At 41.3% G+C, this 21,923-nt stretch overlaps 1 protein-coding gene across 47 annotated transcripts in view; it reads right to left on the bottom strand.

Moving 5' to 3' along the window:
- The window catches only part of MAP4K4 (mitogen-activated protein kinase kinase kinase kinase 4), a 189,601-nt gene extending 171,644 nt beyond the window's left edge, over positions 1-17,957 (bottom strand). For 13 of the 47 annotated variants that reach the window (XM_044263686.1, XM_044263690.1, XM_044263701.1 and 10 more), the window contains exons 1-2: positions 17,611-17,956; positions 17,187-17,252 (exon numbers count right to left, since the gene is read on the bottom strand). In XM_044263686.1, coding sequence (XP_044119621.1) covers positions 17,187-17,252; positions 17,611-17,667 — 123 coding nt within the window. In that variant the 5' untranslated portion in view covers positions 17,668-17,956. Of the gene's footprint in view, positions 1-17,186; positions 17,253-17,610 lie in introns of all 47 variants that reach the window. The other 34 variants (XM_044263707.1, XM_044263722.1, XM_044263705.1 and 31 more) reach the window with 4 other exon arrangements.
- Positions 17,958-21,923: the final 3,966 nt, after the last annotated feature.

Here is a 21,923-nt window from a genome sequence, read left to right as displayed (position 1 = left end):
ATATGACACCAAAAGCACAAGCAAAAAAAAAGGCAAATCGGACTTACTCAAAATTAAGAACTATTGTGCTTCAAAGGAGAACATCAAGAAAGGAATAAGTCAACCCAAAAAAATGGGAGGAAAATTCTGCAAGCCATATATCTGTCAAAGGACTTTTACCCAGAATACATTTAAAAAACTCTAAAAACTTAAATATTAAAATAATAACACAATTTTAAAATGTGCAAAGGATCTGAATAACCATTTCTCCAAAGAAGAAATTCACATGGTGAACAAGCACATGAAAAGATCCTGTATATCCTTACTCATCAGAGAAGTGTACATTAAAACCACCAGAGTAACAAATGGATAAGGAAGATGTGGTCCATATACACTATGGAGTATTCTACCTCCATCAGAAAGGATGAATACCCAACTTTTGTATCAACGTGGATGGGACTGCAAGAGATTTTGCTGAGTGAAGTAAGTCAAGCAGAGAGATTCAATTATCATATGGTTTCACTTACTTGTGGAGCATAACAAATAACATGGAGGACAATGGGAGATGGAGAGGAGAAGGGAGGTGAGGGAAATCGGAAGGGGAGATGAACCATGAGAGACTATGGACTCTGAAAAACAATCTGAGGATTTTGAAGGGGCGGGGGTGGGAGGTTGGGGGAGTCAGGTGGTGGGTATTATGGAGGGCACGTATTGCATGGAGCACTGGGTGTTGTGCATAAACAATGAATTGTTACACTGAAAAGAAATAAATAAAAATAAATAAAAAATTAAACCACCAAAATGAGGTATCACTACAATGGCTACAAACAAAAACACAGATAATTACAAGTATTGGAAAGGAAATGAAGAAACTGAAACCTTTAAACACTGCTGGTGGGAATATAAAATATTACAGTTGCTTTGGAAAATAGTGTAGCAGGTCCTCTAAAGTTTAAACAGTTCATAGGACCAAGTAATTCCACTTCCAGATATATACCCAAGAGAAATAAAAAGTCTACACAAAAATCAGTACAAAAATGTTCATAGCAGCATTATTCCTAAAAGCCCAAAAGTAAAAATAATCCACATGCCCATCAACTGATTAAGAGATAAAATGTAGTATATTTATACAATGGAATATTACTCTGCAATAAAAAGAAATTAAGTACCAACGCATATAACATGGATGAACCTTGAAAATATGCCAAGTGAATTAAGCCAATCACAAAACACATACTGTTTTCTTTCCGTTTATATGAAATGTCTAAAATAACTAAATCCATAAAGACAGAAAATAATTAGTGGTAACCTGTGGCATGTGAGGGAAGTGAGGACTGTGGTTTCTTTTGAAAGTGATGAATGTGTTCTAAAATGTGGCTATGATCACACAACCCTGTGTATATGCTAAAAGCTACTAAACTGTACACTTTAAATGGGTGAATTAAATGGTATGTGAACTGTATCTCAATAAACTTCTTTTTAAAAAATTATGTTTTTAAAATCCAATGTTCAGGGCGCCTGGGTGGCTCAGTGGGTTAAGCCGCTGCCTTCGGCTCAGGTCATGATCTCGGGGTCCTGGGATCGAGTCCCGCATCGTGCTCTCTGCTCAGCAGGGAGCCTGCTTCCTCCTCCTTCTCTCTCTACCTGCCTCTCTGCCTACTTGTCATCTCTCTCTGTCAAATTAATAAATAAAATCTTTAAAAAAAAAAAAAAAATCCAATGTTCAGGGACACCTGGGTGGTTCAGTAGATTGAGTGTCTGCCTTCAGCTCAGGTCATGATCACAGGATCCTGGGATCAAGACTACATCAGGCTCCCTGCTCAGCAGGAAGCCTGTTTTTCCCTCTCCCACTCCCCCTGATTGTGTTCCCTCTTTTGTTGTCTCTCTCTCTGTGTATAATAAACAAATAAAATAAAATAATAAACAAAATCTTTAAAAGTAAGTAAAGAAATAAATAAACAAATTCCAGTGTTCAATGTTGTCCCCCTCCTATGCACCACTACACCTATCAGAAAAGGGAGAAGAGTTGTTTCCACAGTTGGCCATGTTGCTGATGTCTTGTAAGGAATTAATAGTGAATAGATCTATCACTGGACTTCCACTTCTGGCCAAGATGGAGTTAACAGCAGAGAGAATTACCTTTCTATTGAAAACAAACAAAAAAACAAAAACCATACAAAATTCGTGAAAATTTTGGTTTTCAAGAAACTAGACATGAAGCAATGAAGGACAATGAGCCCTGAGAGACAGAAAACAAATGAGGTAAGCCACAGGACTGCCTGGATTTACTCCCTTTACAAAGTTTAGGGCATGGCACAAGAAGGGGAAACCCAAGCAGAGCCCAGCAGACTGTCTTAGTTGAGGAGAAGGAGCATGGAGTCTAGGTAGACTAAGGCACCTAGAGTTCCAGGTGAGGGTACCAGAGAAAAGAGCTGCACCAAAAAAAAAAAGAGAGAGAGAGAGAGAGAGAGAACTCCCAAGCTCTACAGAGGATGATCCCTACATATTCAGCCAAGTTAAAATCAACTGAATCTGATCTTAAGAAAACTACCCAAGGCTGGGAGGGGAAAAAAATGTTTCAAAAGGATCAGAAGGAAAATGCAGGTGCTCACACAGTGATGGGAAAAGTACCTGTTCCACTAGTAAATTGAAAAACTCATATATCATGGGGAATTAAGCAGAGTATCAGAAAGGTCTTGCCTAAGCAGTGGAGCATAATTAGCACTAGACCAACCACTGTTCCAGAGCTCCTTAAAAAAAATCCTAAAAGCAAGACACAAAAGGACCAAATTATTTCCACGTAATTTAAATGCACTCCCAGGGAAGAGCTCAAGGATACCTTATAGGAATACAAAAATACCAGCACCCAACAGGGTAAAATTTATAATGTCTGGCATCCACTCAAAGGTTATCAGACAGAAAAACATAACGAAAATGAGAAAAAAATCTATTGAAACTAATTCAATACTGACATAGATATTAGAATTACAGATTAGGATATTTTAAAAGGTATTATAACTGTATTCCACATATTTGAAAAGTTAAATAGCGACCTAGAAAATATTTTTTAAAGACCCAAATCTTCTCAAGATGAAAAATACCAAGTCTGAGATGAAAAATACACTGGATGGAATTAATGGCAGAATCAACATTGAAGAAGAAAACTTAACAGCACAACAAAAGAAACTAGCCAAAATGAAGCCCAAAAAGGAAAAAAGAAAATGCATCAGTGAGCTGTGACACAATTTCAAGTGGACTAGTAAACATGTAATGGGAGTTCCCAAACCTAAGAAGAGAGAAGGGAGGTGGAAAACAAAACAAAATTGAAAAAATACTAGCCAAAGATTTTCCAAATGTGATGAAACCTCCAAACCCACTGATCTAAGAAATTCACAAACCACAACCACGAGAAATGTGAAGTACATACACCAAGACACATCACAATCAAACTGCTCAAAACCAGGGGTAAAAGGAAAAATCTTAAAAATCAGGAAAAAAAACAACATGTATAATATATTCACAAAGGAACACAATAGGGACAGCAGATTTTTCAATAGAAACAATGAAAGTGAGTGGACTATGGAGTAACATTTCTCAAATACTGAAAGAGGAAAAAAAAAAAAAAAGAGCAACCTAGAATTCTATATAGAGTAAAAATATCTTCCAAAAGTTTTCAGACAAACAAACCTGAAAGAATTCATCACCAACAAACCTGTACTACAAAAAAAAAAAAAAATCATCCTTTAGACAGAAGGAAAATGTTACCAGAGAGAAATATGGATCTACACAAGGAATGAAGAGTACCAGAAATGCTAACCACCTGGGTACAAGTATAAGGGTTTTATTCTTACTATTTATGTATTTTTAAAAGACAGCTGACTATTTAAAAAAAAAAAACATATTTTAAGACTTGTAACATATATAAAAGTAAAATGTGTAATAAAAGTACTATGCGGCCAGAAAGGAGAATGAAAGTGATACTACTATAATGTTCCTACACTATACCTATCACTTGAAGGTAAACTGTGATAGCTGAGAAGTGTGCACTACAAACCTTAAAGTAACCAATAAAACAATACAAATAGAAGTTATAGCTAATAAACCAGGAAATGGAATCATAAAACACTCAATTATTCCAAAAGAAAGCAGCAAAAAGGAAAAAAGACAATCTACCAATGAGACCAAGTCCTCAGTACTGAAAGCCAGAAAAAAATGAAAGAGACTAAAACTAAAGCTCAAGGAAAAAAATTACATATAAATTTTAGGATTTTAAATCACCTTTTTCACATAATAAATAAAAAAGGAATATGTATTTTCAGCTAATTGAATAGGAAACTAATAAAATGTCTAATTCAATCTTGGGTTTGATGACTGAGGCTTTGCTTAAATAAAATATAAAGAATTTCACACCTTGGCAGTTAGCATCAGTAATTAAAAAGTCCTTTTTTCCAGTATCATTAGAGAAAGGTTAGAAATATTTCACTTGATACTAAATTATTTTCAAAAAAGCCCACAAAACCATTTTACTCAGGATGCTCTGAAAAAGAAAATTATTTTTTGTTTACATTATCAAAAAGCAAATATGTAACACTTGAAATGCAAAATTTCATCCTTTAAATAATTTCCTTGTATAACCCGAACTCCAGAAAGTTGCTTAAAACTGTGAATTATCACAAAGCTGCACACCATCATTCCTATTTTACAGAGGTTGCTTCCAGCCCTAAGATCAAGGGGAGGACCAGGAGCTGAATAAAGTAATCTTTCCTACGTGTATGGTATAGGGCAAATGTGGCCTACTCTGGGCCATCCATTCACCAAATATTCTGGGTATTATTCCAGATGCTGCTCACAGGACACTCTGAGGTCTGATGTGAGCTCCCTCTCCATCCTACCTCTCTTCCAAGGATGTTGAGGGTGTTAAACGGATAAGCTAATAACCCCTAACTGATACAGGAGATGCAAAACAATAACGAAAAAACAGCAGCAGATATACAGATATATGGTACAAGGCCTCCCAAGAGACAGGTGGCTCAAGGCAAACTAAAAGGGGCCAGCAATTACCATGATAAATGAAACACACCCTTCCTATCTTGATTCAAAGTTTTATTAACCAAGATGATGAATCATAAGCTCCATGGCAAAACAAGCCCACTGTTCTTTGCTCCTCACCCATCTATGCCTCACCCAGAGAATCTGAATTTAAATCAAAAGTTTCATTGCATATATAACCGTATCTACTTTGTCAGATCCAGCTTAGCTATATACTCCCATAGGCCCTGCTCTTCTCCCATCTGCAAGATCATCCTCTTAAAACTGCTTACCTGCCATGTGCTCTACAAGAACATAAGCTGACTAACTGCTCTCCTTGCTCACTGTTACCAGTGAGCAAGCCCCACATGGTGCCTGGCACATACCCTCAATGCGTTAAGTACTTCAGTAATGAATGACTGAAAGGAATCATGACTGGCAGAGCAGGCTCAAAATTATCTATAGGCAATGAAACACAAACAGATATTGAGCCCTCAAATCACTGAAGGGTAAAAAGTAATTAAGGGAAGGAGCAACGAGAATGGATGAAAGACTGTATGTATATAGAGAGAAGAGAAATGCTCCAATATGCAAAGTTCAAAGAGGAAAGACCCTGGAATTAAGGCATGCCCTAGCAGATGAATGAACTGTGCGTCATTTGAATGCACATCCTCAACCTGAGGTAATACTCAGAGCCTAACCTGGGATCCCTAATAATAAACTGTATGTCCCTGGGATGTACAGCCCTGACTCAGGTAATATTCAGTCTCTAACCTGAGATCTCAAAACAGAATAATAAAACTACATAGCCGTTACGTACAGAGAGTCTCAGAACACCTGATGGGAAGAGGGGGAAAGGGTCTGGTAGTCAACAGTATTCTGTTACTATCATAATCAGATAAGCATAAGAATTTCCAAAAAGTATACATTATTAAATTTAATTTTAATAGAAGATATCATAAAAGTATTCAGAATAAAAATGAGAAAACTACTCTAAAAGGTACACTTGAAACAATCACATGATTACTCATATTCCCCCATAACAAATCACTTATAGTTAACTTGGTATACATCCTCTGGCCAAAGATAATAGATTCTGTTTTGTTTTGCTTTTTAAATCATGGTGAGTCAATAGCTCCTGCCCAGGATAAAAGAACACTCCTGTCTTTAGTATCACATGGCAAATGGGCTGGCTATTGCACATTGGAATCCCCCCAAAAAACAGTGAGAAGGAAAAACTGGTTTAGCCTGGTTCTTGTTACCAATGACCTCACTGATAGTGAACAGCTTGTCTTTACAGAGATAAGAAACTGTACTCATGTTTAAAGAAATGACTTAAACCCAGGGATGACTAATAATGAGAGTGGGGAAGTTACAGGCTTCAGGGAAGCAGACAGACACACAGGGTCATAGGAGGTATTTGGCTATATTGCTGAGAAATGGGAAAGACCCAGGCAGGTAAATCCCTACCCCATTCTACATAAAGCTCCAAGATGCAATCCCATTGCACAGCTCTTCTGAACAAGTCCAGAGTGCCAGGCCAAAACACCAGCTGAATGCAATACTCACAACAGCCAGAAACTAGAAACCCCAACAAGACCCATCAACTGGTGAACAGACAGACAAAACACAGCATCGGCCACATAGTGGAAAACTATTCAGCAATAAAAAGGAACAAATTACCATATGTAGCAGCATGGATGAACCTCAAGAGCATTATGCAAAGTAAAAGTAAACAGACTTCAGAGACTATACAATGTATAATTCCATGTATATGAAATGTTCAAAAAAAGGCAAATTTATAGAGGCAGAAAATAGATAAGTGGTTGATGGGGCTCTGAGCTACAGTAGGGATTAACTGTAAATGTGTATGAGGAATCCTGCTGGGATATGAAAGTATCCTAATACTGACCTATGGTGATAGTTGCACCACCACACAAATTTACTAAAAGCCACTGAAATGTAAGCTTGAAATGGGTGAATTTCATGACACATTAAAATGTACTTCAAAAAAGCTTTTAAAAAAAAAACCCAAACAAACCCACTGAACAAACTCATTTCTCTTCAAAACTTACTCAAGCAGCAGCAAGCCTCATGATACATGTAATAGTACACTGCTCTGTACCTTGCTCACTTTCCCTCATCATCATCTCCCTGGGCTGGCATCTCCCAAATCAAGTTATCAGTCCAGAGGTCATTCACTAAGACACTGTTTTCAATATTGTTGTTGCTGCTGTTGTTGTTCTGGAGGAAAAGTAGCAAATGCCTCAGTAAAATACACGTTTAAAATCAAAAGTAAGTGGGGCACCTGGGTGGCTCAGTCTGTTGGGCATCTACCTTCGGCTCAGGTCATGATCCCAGGGTACTGGGATAGAACCCCGCACCAGGTTCCCTGCTCCACCGGAAGCCTGCTCCTCCCTCTCTCACTCCCCCTGCTTGTGTTCCCTCTCTTGCTGTGTCTCTCTCTGTCAAATAAATACATACATAAATAAATAAATAAATAAAATCAAAGATAAGTTTAAAATCAAAGATACAATGACTAATTAACTTCTAACCTGGTGGACTGACCACATGAGTCTTAAGACTTAATTCCCATGAAAATGACAATAAACAGAAGAATAAAGAGATAAAGGGGAAGAGATGACAGCAGAAATCACTTCTATCAGGTTTTGACAGCTAAAAATGGAAGGAGAGGTAATTCACTTCGCAAAGAGGAAAACACTACAACTGAAGTGCCTGCTTCGGGACACCAAGTGAGACAATATGCCCCCATAGAGCCCTGAGAAGATCATCATTTGGAAGCAACTGATACCACGAAGTATAAAGTATATGGCTAAAATCCACAGCACTGGTATTTAGTGACTGAATGCCCCAGAACCTCTTTCTCAATCTCACAGTCTGGTGACTATTTCACATCACACCGTATCTGTAAGAAACCTGAGGTTTAGTCTCTGAAGAAACCGAAGGACAAATGCTCCAGATGAGAGGATGTGAGACATAGTGCTGGACACAGGTTTGAAAAGTTAAAGTATTAGACTGCAGAAGCTCCAGCCTCATTCCTACACCGTGAATCCCAGAACTCCAATAAACAAATGGATAGGCCACCCTAGGCAAAGCCAGGCCTCTGAGTGTTCTTCTTAAAGAAACTGACCCCAAGGAAAAGATCTACTGGTGTTAAGAAGTGGGGTTCCCCATCCATGAGAACATACTGATCCCCACCTGCCCTCCCTACACTGAAGCACTACCAATCAACAGCCACCTGCCCATACACACGGAGTATCCAATTCACTTCTAGTGCCTTACTCTTAAATATAAACAGTTAGGAATATCCGGGCACTTAAGGATAATCTTTAGCATTAAACAGAGACCAAAATAAACAGGAAAAATAAAATCTGGAAAAAAAATTGAGAAGCACAAGAAAACAACAAAACCAACCTAACAAAAAAACCTATACTCAATACCCTTCGATAGATGACATATATCCTCAAGAGATTACATGCAGTTAAAAACCAAAAAAAGGTATGAAAGAGGGCTGCTCATATAAATTAAAAATACGATAAAGTTAAAAGCCCAAGAGAAATACTGAAATGTGTAAGTCAAAGACATCGCACAATAAAAGAGCAAAAAGAACCACCCCCGCCCAAAAAAAGTAAAGAAGAGCAGAAAATAAATTGAAGAGGTAACTAAGAGAACTTCCAGAAGGAGAAAACAGAGAAGTTGGAGGGGAGAACAAAAATACTTCCAAGGGAAAAAAAGGACATCTTCAGATATAAAGAATTCATTAAGTACTCAGGATACTGAATGACAATGAAGGATACTCATAAAATCTAACAGCACCAAGAATAAATAGAAAATCCTAAAAGCTTCTCTAAAGAAGTTTAAAACAGATCACACTCAAACAAAAGAGGAATGTCTTAAAATTCCAAGGGAAAAATGGGTGTTTAACCTAGAATATTTTCTACCAGATTACATAAAAATACAATGCAAAAGAAAAATAAAGACATTTTCAGCCATCCAAGGACTTCAAACTTTTACAGGCCATGCACCCTTTCTTATTAAGCTACTAGAGGATGTGCTTCAAGAAAATAAGGTAGCAAATCCAAAAAGAAGACTCTCATATCCAGGAAACAGAAATGATCCAAGGGAACAGTTTTGTACCAGGTCTAAGGGGCAACCATACCTTGCCAGCTCTGGTGTACCTCCTGGGAGGAAAAAAAAAAGTGGAATCAATAGGTTATCTGAAACAAAAAGTCATCTGACATATTTAAGTGTTGGAAAAAACTGTTGACAAAGGCTTAACTTTGCTGGGCATTTGATGTATCTCTTAGGGCATTTGGGGAAGAAAGTAATCACAGTTATACAAAAAACTAAACAAGTGAAAAAAAGTGTGTCAATGTAAAGGGGAAGGGATGTTTTAAAAAGGAAATATAATCATATTAGACTGTGTGGCTCAGAAATAAATGGTATTTTCATAGTCACGATAATATAAACAATTATCATCTTAACCCAAAATTATGATATACGTACTCATTTAAGGGAAGAGGTGAGTTTAAGAGCTGATCTTCAACTACTCAGAAGTTCAAAATCCATAGTTCAACAACTTTAACTACTATTACAAGAAGTCAAGAAACGCTTAACACTGATAAATCAAGAGCCACATGAGTAAATAATTTAAAAATACAGAAGTAAGTTTCAGTGATGGCAACTAAAAACTGAAAATAGATGTCCTCTTGGGAATAGGAAAACTCCAAGGTCTGACAGAACTTCAGTATTATTCAGCTGCAACCACATGCATTCATAACTTTGATAGGTTCTTAAAGCCCTATTTATCATAAAATAAAAGTAAACTTTTTAAGTCATAATGTAAAAGTGTGGGGGTTTTCTTCATTATTTAAATTTAATAGGATAATTTGTCAGCATCAGGCCCTATCTGAGATAGTTATAACGCGCAGGGCTGAAAGGCAAATTAAGCACCAAGCTGTGGGCAGCACGTGCTCTGGGCTCCCTCCTTCTCCAGGGTAGGAGAACACCTGCTAGGCTTGGACAATGGCCCCAATTCTCCAGCTTACTTATGCAACAGATCAGCCCAATGGCTCACAAAGAGCCCAAGTGCAGAATCAATCCTGCCAGTTCAGTGCTCCTCAAAGTGTGGTCGGCTGACTACCGGTACACAAGGAGATAATTTCAGGAACTGAGAAAAATTGTAAAAACTTTTATAGCAATTTAACAATGTAATATTATGGCTTTTCAATCTAATAATAAAAAGACTGAAGCTGGTATTCTGTGTGTCTACTTTCTTTCACTTTTCTAGTCATTTGTTTGTACTGTATTTTAAGGGACAAAGAAGCCCTCTGAGGCTGAAATAGGGCACTTGAAGTCTGAGCCAGTTCATGCGCAAGTGCATAGCAAGTGCATATACTGTGTCTGAATTCAAGTATGCTGGGCAGAGGAACTGAGGAGATGGAGACTACTGGATTTACAGTGGATATTACATGCTTAGCATTTTGTGTCCATCCCCCTGCCCTTCCTGAGTTCCTTGAGGGTAAGCAAACTGCCTGTTTCGTTCACCACTGTACATACACCCAACATGCTGAACAGTGTCCAGGACCCAGCTTACACAAGAGCACAGTGAGAACTGGAAGTGGCATGAAACTAGCCCTGCATGGTTAGTCGTTTTGCATCTTGTCTCCCCAACCTAGTTCTAAGTTCCTCATAATGCCACAGAGATGTCAGGGTTTCCAAAAATCCTAAAACTTATCAATCTGTCTTTCTTTTGAAACTCTTACAGAAAATTGCCTCCCAACTCAGTGCCTCCCACATCACTTCTCTTCTGAATAATGCCAGTGGACTTTTATTACTGAACCAGCTTCCTAACAGAGTATCATATTCTGTCCAGTGAACAGTCATATAGCACTATAAAACCTAAGAGCATATGGATGCCACACTGGTCACTGGCAATACATCACCTGGGTTTCTCTGTTCTCCTCCTAGCCACCCCTCCTTATGTCCAAAATATTTATCTTGATTCAACTCTGGTGTGATCATGTTATGAAAGCCAAGTAACTGCCGAGAAAATCTTCCAAAAGCTAAATAGACACTTGGAAATCTCTACCCTTGATCATAAATTGGTCCCAAATTATATATTAAATATATTTTAATACTTAAACACTGGAAATTCAGGCTAGTATTATAAGAAACCAACTTGAATTCATGTAAAATCTGATTGTAGTAACTACTCAAAGCAATTACTTGCAAGTAGTTAATCAGATGATCTGCGATCACTCACTACCGTGAAAGTTTTTTTTTAATTATTTGTTTATTTATTTGACAAACAGAGATCACAAGTACACAGAGAGGTAGGCGGGGGGGGGGGGGGGGGGGGGGAGCAGGCTCCCCACCAAGCAGAGCCGAACACGGTGCTGGATCCCAGAACCCGAAGATCACGACCAGAGCTGAAGGTAGAGGCCTTAACCCAGAGCCACCCAGGCACCCCTCTGTGGAAGTGTTTAAAGCACTGATTTCACAAGGTAAGATGGTGACCTAAAGTTGTTTCCACCCTTAAAATTATCAGAAATTCTTTTTTTTTTTTTAAATTTATTTATTTGACAGACAGAGATCACAAGTAGGCAGAGAGGCAGGCAGAGCGGAAGGGAAGCAGGCTCCCTGCTGAGCAGAGAACCTATGCGGGGGGGTGGGGTGGGGGTTGGATCCCAGGACCCTGGGATCATGACCTGAGCCGAGAGGGCAGAGGTTTTAACCCACTGAGCCACCCAGGTGCCCCCAAATTATCAGAAATTCGAATAAGAATTGTTTGATTTTTAAAAACTTACTGTGGAATAAGCCCTTGCCTCGAATACAGTCAACAGTCATGGGGTATGCACTTGGGTACAATGTCTGTAATAGAGCCACATATACGACGGAGAGTGAGCCTTGCAGGTTATCACATATTAGGGCTGCCCTCTGGTCAACAGCTGTGCTTCAGTGTCTGGACAAAGTGGGTCTGAAAGCAGTACACTTGTGCAGTTATTTAAAAATCCCATTGTTAGGGGTGAGGGGAAAAATAAAATAAAGTAAAAAATAAATATCCTATTGCTGTCTAACAATTTTTAAAAATGATTAAATATAGAAAACTGAAAGCACTAATACTAATGATGAGAAGCACAGGCATCATAAACTTAAAACAACTCAAGAGATGGAAAACATCTGATGCCCTAAAGAGTAGGTAATCTCTTGGCTTAAGCACCTGTTCACAACCAGATGACCAAAACCAGATGACCAAGTATTTACTAATAAAGAAAAGAAAAGAAAAGACCACGGATGAAATTAATGTTAAAGCATCCATCTCCAGTTTATAATATTTTTAGTTCCCTGGGAATAAAACTCCTTAGATGATTATTCCTTGGCTTATTAGAACACCTGTTCAGGGTGCTCGCTTCGGCAGCACATATACTAGAACACCTGTTCAGGGATGCATTATTTCAAAGTCTTTGCCCTGCTAGTCTCAGCCCACAAAATCTATAAACACACACACTGCACCAAAAGTGCCCACAGATAATACTTTTGAATTATCTCAATATGTAGAAATATACATATATCCAAAACTGGTTAAGAAAAAAAGGCAGAACTACAAGTTTGCAGATATGCAAATGAACATTTAATAAAAAGTTTCAAGCAATAAGAAATTCTAAAATCACCATGAGTAGGATTTTACCTGGTGGCTGAATTTTCTGTTAAGCCTTTATTTTGTGATTTTATTTAATAGAAAAGTTTTGGAAATTTGGGGCTGATAACTTTTAGGAGAGCTACACTCCAATACATGTTCAAGGGGGTTGGCTTCCTCCCACCTTACCCAAGTCCAGAATTCTTCCAGCATGAAGAAGCCCTATGTTTCAGAACAAGTCTGTACATGCCTCTCAGTGGCAATTCAATCCTCCTTCTAATGAAAACATTTAGTTCCTCAAAATGCATTTTAACCCCCCTGGATGTCTTTACCTCCCGTTAAAAAGAGATCCTACACTTAAGGGGTAAGTAACATTTAGAGAAGACCCTCACAAAAGTTTTAAGTGTTTGATCCAAAATGTTAGACTAATGATTTTTAAAAGCCACATAATTTATACAGCACTTTATTGCTGAGCAATCGAAAGTAATTTTAGCACTTTCACAGATCCCAAGGCTCCTCCTAATCCAATGGGCAAACAGTGTACCCATTTAAAGGGCCACACCAAAACCCGCAGAGAATGACTGATTTCAGCAGGTTGACCTAGACCAAGGCAGAATGCCCAAGAATCCAGCCCAACACTCTTCCTCTCTACTGCCACTGCTACTACCCTGTCCCAGCCTTTACATCTTCTCTTCTGGACCATTGTCCTAAGCCAACCATCTTACCTGCTCCTTTACCTAATATCACCTAATCAGGTTTCTTACTCCCAGGGGTCTCCAAACCCAACAAAATTTTCGATGACCTCTCATAGAATGACAGCTCTCCTTAACTCATGAGCAAATAATCTCTCCCCAGATGCCCACTACTCCTTATACCTCCTGTCATTCACAAAAAGGTCACCCTAAGCCTTTCTGTCACTCACACCCCTCCCCCCTTTCTTCCGTAAATGAGGGGGACAGCCTTAGCACCCTGCCCTAAATGGCTAAATAGCGGTAACCTCTCAGTGTGGCTTCTGCTTAACATCTTTGGGCCCAGAATACTCTCCTCCTCAACTTCCAAGGTTTACAGCCTACCTTTCCTCCAAAGACAAGATCGGACAAGGTCAAGATGCTCAACCCTCCAAAAAGGCTGCCCTCATTCCTCTGAGCAAGACCTGATCCCAGACATTGAACCTGCTGATTCTAAACTCCCTAACTTCCCCTCTCACTACCTGCAGTACCTTTCCAGATGTAGGATTTTCCTTCTCCTAGTCAAGACATTTAGAACACCAGTCACTGTATGCTCACAAAATACAAAATAACAGGGTAACCATAACTCCAAGGAAAAACAAAAACGGTCAAGTAAATATTAAAAATAATAAAACTCAGTATAACACAAAAACAGATCTTATTTTTTGTGGTTTTGTTTTTTAAATAGTCACTGTCCCCCTTTGATGAAAATAATTAAGATATACTTAACATGCACAAGATCATCTTATAAACACTTTTTTATAAACAGATGGTATTCTGCATAAAACCCTATCAACTGAAATTCACAATATTTTTCTTAAGTTTTGATTTATGAGTATCCTTCTCAGTGATCGTTCAGAAACCTAATGCAAAAAATAAATTTCTCTAACTAGGACATACTCTGTGTTTCAACTATTTTTTCAGATAGTTATATACTGTTCAACTATACCCAGATGATTTACCAATTTTGTCACAGAGAAAATTATAAACCACTCCCCAAAAAAGCCACTTTCATAAAACATAACAAAACCCAGAAACTCCCTCTTTTTACTCATTTGCCTCACAGAAATATAGCATTCTCAAAATAAGCCACCACAATCACTAAAAAATACAAAGTTTATAGCAAAAAACAGAAAATAAAAGATATAGCAATGAATCAAATTAGGGCTACAGGTTATTCAGCTTGAAAGTATTTTACCTGAATTTACATTAAGAAAAAAAGCTTCTTTATAAACAAGTTATCACAAATATTTTCCCAACTCAGATGCTATTCACACTAGTGGATGTTTAGTAATAAACAGATACTAGCGTTAATAATCTAATCCCAAAACCACCATAGGCAAATCACACCAACAAATCCCAAATAAACTCCTCTGCATAATATAAATCATTTTAGAAATTAGATATTGAAAGAAAGATGCAAATGCAGATATTAACTGCTTCTCCTATTTCTACCAACTACCAAGACTGAACTTCCCAGTACCAGTTCATAAATATTGTTGATAGTAAGAATGTGTCTATGAAAAATTAGGAAAACCTTAAGACTTAATATTGGATGCTATGGAATTAACTTTTTAGGGGTCAGAATGGCACTGTGATTATCTAAAAAACAAAAATGATACAATCTGAAGTATTTATGGGTAAAATGGTATCTAGGCTTTAACCTTAAAATACTAATGGAGAAAGACTATAGATGAAACCAGATCAGTCATGTTCTGATTAACTGTTAAATTGGGTGATCTACCCTCTCTCCTTGTATATGCTTGATCTTTCCAAATAAAATAGAACTGCTGGTGAGCAAAATCTCGGGCACTATTTTGTGTGTGTATGCCACATTTGCACAGATTTCTTAATTTGTTAGGTTTGCATAATTTGAGAATTTCTTCTCAACTGTACAGACTTTGTAGTCAGAGAGTTGTGTCACTGCCAGTATCCCAAATGCTTCCCAACTGCACCGCTCAGCAAATCTATTTCAAAAGCTTGGGGGAAGGAGAGGATGGAACCAAAGGAAATGAAGAGGGGGGAAAATTTAACAATGATCCTGCCTAAACTGTTACCATAACGAACTCCCACCTCTTAAAGCCACTTAAAGCTCATTCAGGTTTCATTCTTTCTTCTTACGGTTTAAAAATGGACTGTTGGATTCTAGTTCACTTCACTCCCCTTCCCACCCATCCATGCTGACAAAGGAAGATACAAACAATCCAACTACTGTGTAACCAGGTCAAAAACAAGCTTTGGCTAACTCACTTGGAAGAGTACACTCACCACTTAGATCTGGCCAGAAAAACTGGGTTAGAAAAAAACCGACTGGGGCTTAAACAAACATTGGGGCTGGGGAGAATACCTTAGAGCCAGTTACCAGGCCACTCAGTGAGTTGCAACACAATCTTTTCCAAAATTTTCCAAAGGCTTCCAAATTCTGTCGAGCCCAGCAGGCTGAGTTAACAGGGCTTTCTTTCAAATTCAAAAATCTGGCCACAGCCCCAACAGTTAACCAACAAAACACATGCTAATTCACTTGAGATCACCTAAGAATACTGACTCAAGTTCCGACCGCAGGCCGGTACACAGCCCAGTACACAGCCCAGGCCCGGGGAAGTTGGGGCTGGGTAGAGGCGTTCAAGGGACAGATAAACCCTATTCATTAAGCATAAAAGAGACAATAGGATCCACACTTAATTTGGCCTAAGAAAATGTCTACAGTCAGTTTCCAACCCCCTCCCTCCATTTTTAATGAGACAATGACAATTCTTCATGGTGAACCACAAAGCCCTGCTTCATAACATTTTTTTTCTAGCTCCTTGTACCCATTCGAACAGCCAGAAAACACCCCCAGTGCACATTACTTTTAGAAAGCATTCAGCAATAAGAAATAAATCAGGACAGGGGAAATTTAACATTCTGTTTCAAATCTTCAAGGCCTGCGCCTCCATTACCTACAGCTCTTTCAGAAGCTCTATAATGTGCTCTGAATAGAATGAACAGCACTGTTAGTCACATCAGGTGTCAGCTACTCAGAGCAGACTCATAGTCTCCAGATTTGTTAGTTTCATTTACCGGTGGGGAGGGGGATGGTGTTGTTAAAAAAGAGAAAGGCCTGGGGTGGGTGTGAAATCTGGGCATCCTCTTGACTCCTTGCTCTCCCTCATCTCTGTTTCAATTACACACCTGTCAAACAGGTTATTCCTGGAATTCAGATTTTATAATCCTAATGCTGTAATTCTTCCTGCTCCTGCTGCCCAAACACACACCCCTCCCTGCTTCCCCAAAATATGTACGTATCCATCAGCATGTATGATAGTTATTAGGAAGCAGTCCCAGGTAACACCGAACTCCTCACCTTGAGCACCTGGCAAACATTAAAACGAAGCAACACGATGACCATTTTCAAGAAGACCAAGACAGTGGTTTGGTATAATCACAAGCCAGGCCTGTCTATACTGAATTTTAATTAACACACACAAACTCAGAAGGCCGGAATTGGGGAAAACGAAAGAATTAAGGTTGCCTTATGAAAAATGTTTTCCCATTTTACTTAAGGAAAGTGCACGCCAAAGAATGTAGCTTGTTGCCTTATCTCAAGGCCAGGAAATGAGTGAGGTCTTCTAAGGCCAGCCTGCATATAAACTCCTGTTTAAAAACAGAGGGACTACAAGGCGAAACCCCTTTCCCAACTTTGGCCAAGCGGCGTGGCCTCCAGTCAGCAGCGTGTTTATCACCCTTCTCCTCGTTCCCCAACAAGAAGTTTCAACGTGCCACGGGAAACAAAGACGGCGGCTCACACCGACCTTATAGACTTGTCCATAGGTGCCATTTCCAACCACTTCCACCAGCTCAAAAATCCCAGCAGGATCCTAGAGAAGAGGAGGGGAGGGGTTAGAATTTAAAAGCAGCACAACAATGAATAAATACAGCGGGGCAGTTGGAAAGAAAAAGCGACTGCAAACGGGGCGGGCTTCGTCTCGCGCGGTCCCACAGCGCCCGAAGGCCGCGCCCCGGGCTCGGGGCTCGGGGGGCGCGGGGCGCGGCGAGGTGGGGGAGTCTGCGGAGGGTCGCGCCCCGCCGCCCCGCACACGCCGACGCAGGCAGACAAAGGGGCCGCCGCGCCCGAGGCTCTGCCCGCGGCGGCGCCCGAGCGCCCGGCGGGCCAGGGCGCGGCCCCGGCTCCCCGCTCCCGGCGCGCCCGCGGCGGGGCCCGTCGTGGCCACTCACCCGCAGGGAGGAGAGGTCGATGTCCACCAGACTTTTTGCAGGGGAGTCGTTCGCCATTTTCCCTTTTTGCCACCAAACAAAATAGTACCAATAAATATATCTGTTTCTCTATTTATTTCCTTCACAGGCCAGGCCGCCGACTGCGTCTCCTCACAAGGGAGCGGGCGGCCGGGGCTCCGCCTCGCGAGGCCGGGGGCGGCGGCGGCGGCGGGCTGGTCGCTGCTCTCGGCCGGCCCGGGCCGCGCGCGGAGAGCAGACGGAGCGTGCGCGAGCGGCGGCAGCGGCGCTCACACCATGGCGCGGGGCGGCCGTCAGGCCCCCGGGCGTCGCCCGCCGCCTCAGGCCCCGGCGCCCGCGCCCCGCGCCCCGCGCCGCGCGCCTGGAGGACGGGCCCGGAGCGTGGGGCCGCGGCGCCGCCGAGAGTTGAGCGAGTGAGCGCGAGGCAGCGAGACAAAGATAACCCGGGAGGCGGGGGCGGAGGCGGAGAGGGAGGCGGGGAGGGAGGGGGCGGCGGCGGCGGCGAGGGAGGAGGAGAAACGGGACACCGAAAATATATTCTGAGGAGAGAGAAAACAGCTCCCCCTCTCCTTCCCCGGCAGGAAAAACGAGCGGAAACACACTCCCAGACCGAACCCAGCTGGGGAGGGCGCGGGACGAGGAGCCCGTGCGGCGTGAATATTCAGCAGGGGTGGGGCCCGAACAATGGCCGGCCGGCGGGCACGGCGAACAGCGGCCGGGACGCGGCGGCCGGCCGACGGGGCGCTCGCGGGAGGGCCAGAGCAGGGATGAGACGGACCGGGGCGTCCCCGGTGAGGTACCGAGGGTGAGGAAACGCCCCATCTCTCACTAACAATAAAGGGAGCAGAAGTGACCTGGACCCTGGCCGCAAACGCACGGAGGCGGAGGGACCCTTGTCTCCGGGAGGCGCTGCGTCCCGCCCCGCCGGCCGACCGCGCCGGGGCTCTAAAGGAACACGAGTGGGGTGTAGCCACCCCCAGCGACGAAGGGCCTCCCTTTCTCCTCACCCCCGCGTATCCCATCCCCTTCCTCCACTACCAGATTCTATACCCCTAAGACCCTCATTTCCGGTTTCCCTACACGGTTTTCTTTTTCTATCTTGCAGGCTACGTTTGTGACAGGCTTGTAGGTGAGGAATTTGTTGAGCATCACCTGGCCGCCGGGTCCCAAGGCTTTCTTGGAAACAGTACCCAAACCAGCACCTGTAATTGCCTTGCGCTGCCTTTCTTACCTCACTCAGTAGGTGAGCACTGTGTTTGGAGCCCTAAGCGCTAGCCCCTCCGTTTTGTGCCTAGAGATCATTAAGGATCAACGAGCAGGCTTCTGCCAGCAACTTTGGAAGCTTGTCGGTAGTTAGGTGATTTGATCCTGTTAAATGGGAATATATTGCCTGTGCACAATAGTCATTTTTATCACATCGGTCCACTGTTAAAAAAAAAAAAAAGAAAGAAAGAAACTTTCAATGGCTCCCTATTACCTCATAGCAGGTTCTCAAATCGAAGTGCATCAGAATCACCAGAAGGGATGGTAAAAGCAGTAATTGCTGACCCCACCTCCAGAGTTCATCAGGTCTGGGATAGGCCTGAGAATATGCATTTCTAACAAGTTGTCAGATGATGGGTAAGGTTGCTGTTAAAAGGATCACACTTGGAGAGCAAGAGCCTTACAGGATGAAAATCTAAGACTCTTCACAATTAGGCTTCACAAACATCACCGTCATTATCATCTACCAGTTCTTCTTTATGTACAGTACCCAGTTTAACCTGTCCTGTGGCCCTTGTGTATTAGTTCCCACATTTTAAGGATAAGGAAACCCAAGTACTGGAAGATAAGGAATGTGCCTAAATGTCTTAAAAGCACAGCCTGGAGGTAGAACAGGGATTCTCACTAGGTCAGCCTACTCTGAAAATCCAAGACTCTGATTCAGCCAAGTTAGTCTTTTACCCAGAATATGTTTACCAGTCTCCTGCCTCTCAACAGTTTGGTTTTCAAGATTTTCAACTATGAGAATCCCTCGTAAGGGAATCCTGGAATCCTTTGATTAGGAAAATCATAGTAACCAACATGTTGCTATGAATTTAATAGTACTTTTAAATGATTTTGTTTTTTAATGTAGTTACAGCAGTGGCATTATCTGTGGTGTAAATTATTTATTCAGAGAGCTAGATTGTTGAGCATTTGAAATTTCAGACTATATTACTACTAATAGTATTTTAATAGTATTTGTTACTAATAATAGATAACACATATTAGGTCCAAACAATGTGCTAAGTTCTTTATGTACATTATCTCATTATTCTTTTTGTTTTAAGATTTTATTTATTTATTCGAGAGAGATCACAGGTAGGCAGATAGGTAGAGAGAGAGTGGGAAGCAGTTTCCCCACTGAACAGAGAGTCCGAGGTGGGGCTCGATCCCAGGACAGCAGAATAAGGACCTGAGCCGAAGGCAGAGGCTTAACCCACTGAACCGCCCAGGTGCCCCTATCTCATTATTCTTCGCATTAACCCCAAATGGTAAGAACTCTTATTTTTCACACTTTACACATTAAGAAACCAGTGTTTAAAGAAGTTAATTGACTTGCTTGGTGTGCACAACTGAACCCAATGCAGAAATGCAGTCCCTACTTCCCCCACCAAGCCACTCTCCCACCACAGGTTCACTCATGATATTGAGGCCCAACTCACACCACCCCTTTCTTCTCTGCCTGGCCAGATTCTCTGTTACCTCAAGCTCAACTCAGAAACCAACTCTTCTTTCTCCTACAAGCTTTCTCTAAATCTCTCCTAAACTTCTCTTGCCGATGTCACCATTGTGACAGTTCTCATTTTCAATTTAGTAGATTTTCTTGAAGTGCCTTACCCAGCACAAGGCACTAACTTAATCATTGCCCTAGATATAAGGAAGGTGAAGCCACCTACTCTCAAAAAACTTACAATTTGATAATGGGTTTAAGACAGCCTCAAAAGTATCTATAGTTAAAGGCAGAACATTTTAAATTCTGGCTGTATAGAATGTTAAATGGGCCTAGTGGAAAGTAGGCTAGATTTGGGGCAAAACTGAACTAGGTTTGAACCTAATTCTACTATCAGTTGTGCACCCTTGAACATGTTTAAATTTTGTGCCTCTGTTTTCTCTTCTGTCTACGAGATGAAGATTAGAGGTTAGAAGAGCCATGAAGAGGCCATCTCAAGAGCACAGGCCAGAGGAACCAGGCCTGGAGGCCTGGAGAAAGGAGATACAAGGTCTTCAGGCAGTAGGCGCTCTTAAGACTCAGCATCTGATGGGATGCCAGAGTCAGTGTAGACGAGGGGGTAAAAGATTTGCTTGTGGCCCAGAGCTTTGTTCATTCTTGGGAGGATACTGTCAGGCACAGAGGAAAGGATATGAGTTGTTGAGTGGTGTGACAAAGGAGGGTTTTGTTTTGGACTCTCTGGGAAGTTAGTTAACTTTTCACGCAGAACCAGTGACACCTGTCCAGCTTGTAACTCTGCTTGAGATCCAAGGGTAAGGACCATTTTCTCAATCAACAGCTCTATGTTAGCTCAGACTGCCATAATAAAATCCCATACACTATGTGGCTTAAATAACAGATTTATTTTCTAGCAGTTCTGGAGGCTAGAAATCCAAGATCAGTGTTCCAGCTGATTTGGTTTCTGGTGAAAGCTATCTCCCTGGCTTGCAGGTGGCCACCTTCTCACTATTGCCCTCACATGGGTTTTCCTCAGTGCCAGTATAGAGAGAGGAGGGGAAAAAGCCATCTGGTATCTCATCTTCTAAGGACACCTACCCCATTCTATCAGGGCCCCACCTTTATGACCTTTTAAATTTTAGCCTTAATTATTTCCTTAGAGGCCCCATCTCCAAATTCAGCCACACTGAGGCTTAGGGTTTCAACTCATGGGGAACACAGACATTTAGTCCATAACAAGTCATGGGCAATACATACCAGGAAGTAGACTTAAGTCATGGCCCTTGACCTTAAGAATCTATTTGAGAACACAGACCCACTCCAAAAGGTAATCAAGATAATAATCTGGAAAATAAATGCTAATTTGGCATTTTAGCCTGGAGGAAAAGATAGCTTGTTAAGACAATGGTGAAGTTGGAAATGAGGAAACTGTCCCACTGGGTCAGATAACTCATTCAGAGAACCCTGAGAGATAAATCTAGACAGGGTAGGTGGGGCCAGGAGTCTAAGCTGAGGCATGGGTAATATGGAGTTAAAAACAGAAGCCAGATTATTTATCAGATCAAGGAAGAAACAGCCTAGCCTTGGCTTTCAAGAGCTCCAA

The sequence above is a fragment of the Neovison vison genome, chromosome 8, assembly GCF_020171115.1.
Source record: "Neovison vison isolate M4711 chromosome 8, ASM_NN_V1, whole genome shotgun sequence".
Classification (NCBI taxonomy): domain Eukaryota; kingdom Metazoa; phylum Chordata; class Mammalia; order Carnivora; family Mustelidae; genus Neogale; species Neogale vison.
The sequence above is the reverse complement of the archived record's forward strand: the minus strand, read 5'-3'. Positions and strand labels throughout refer to the sequence as shown.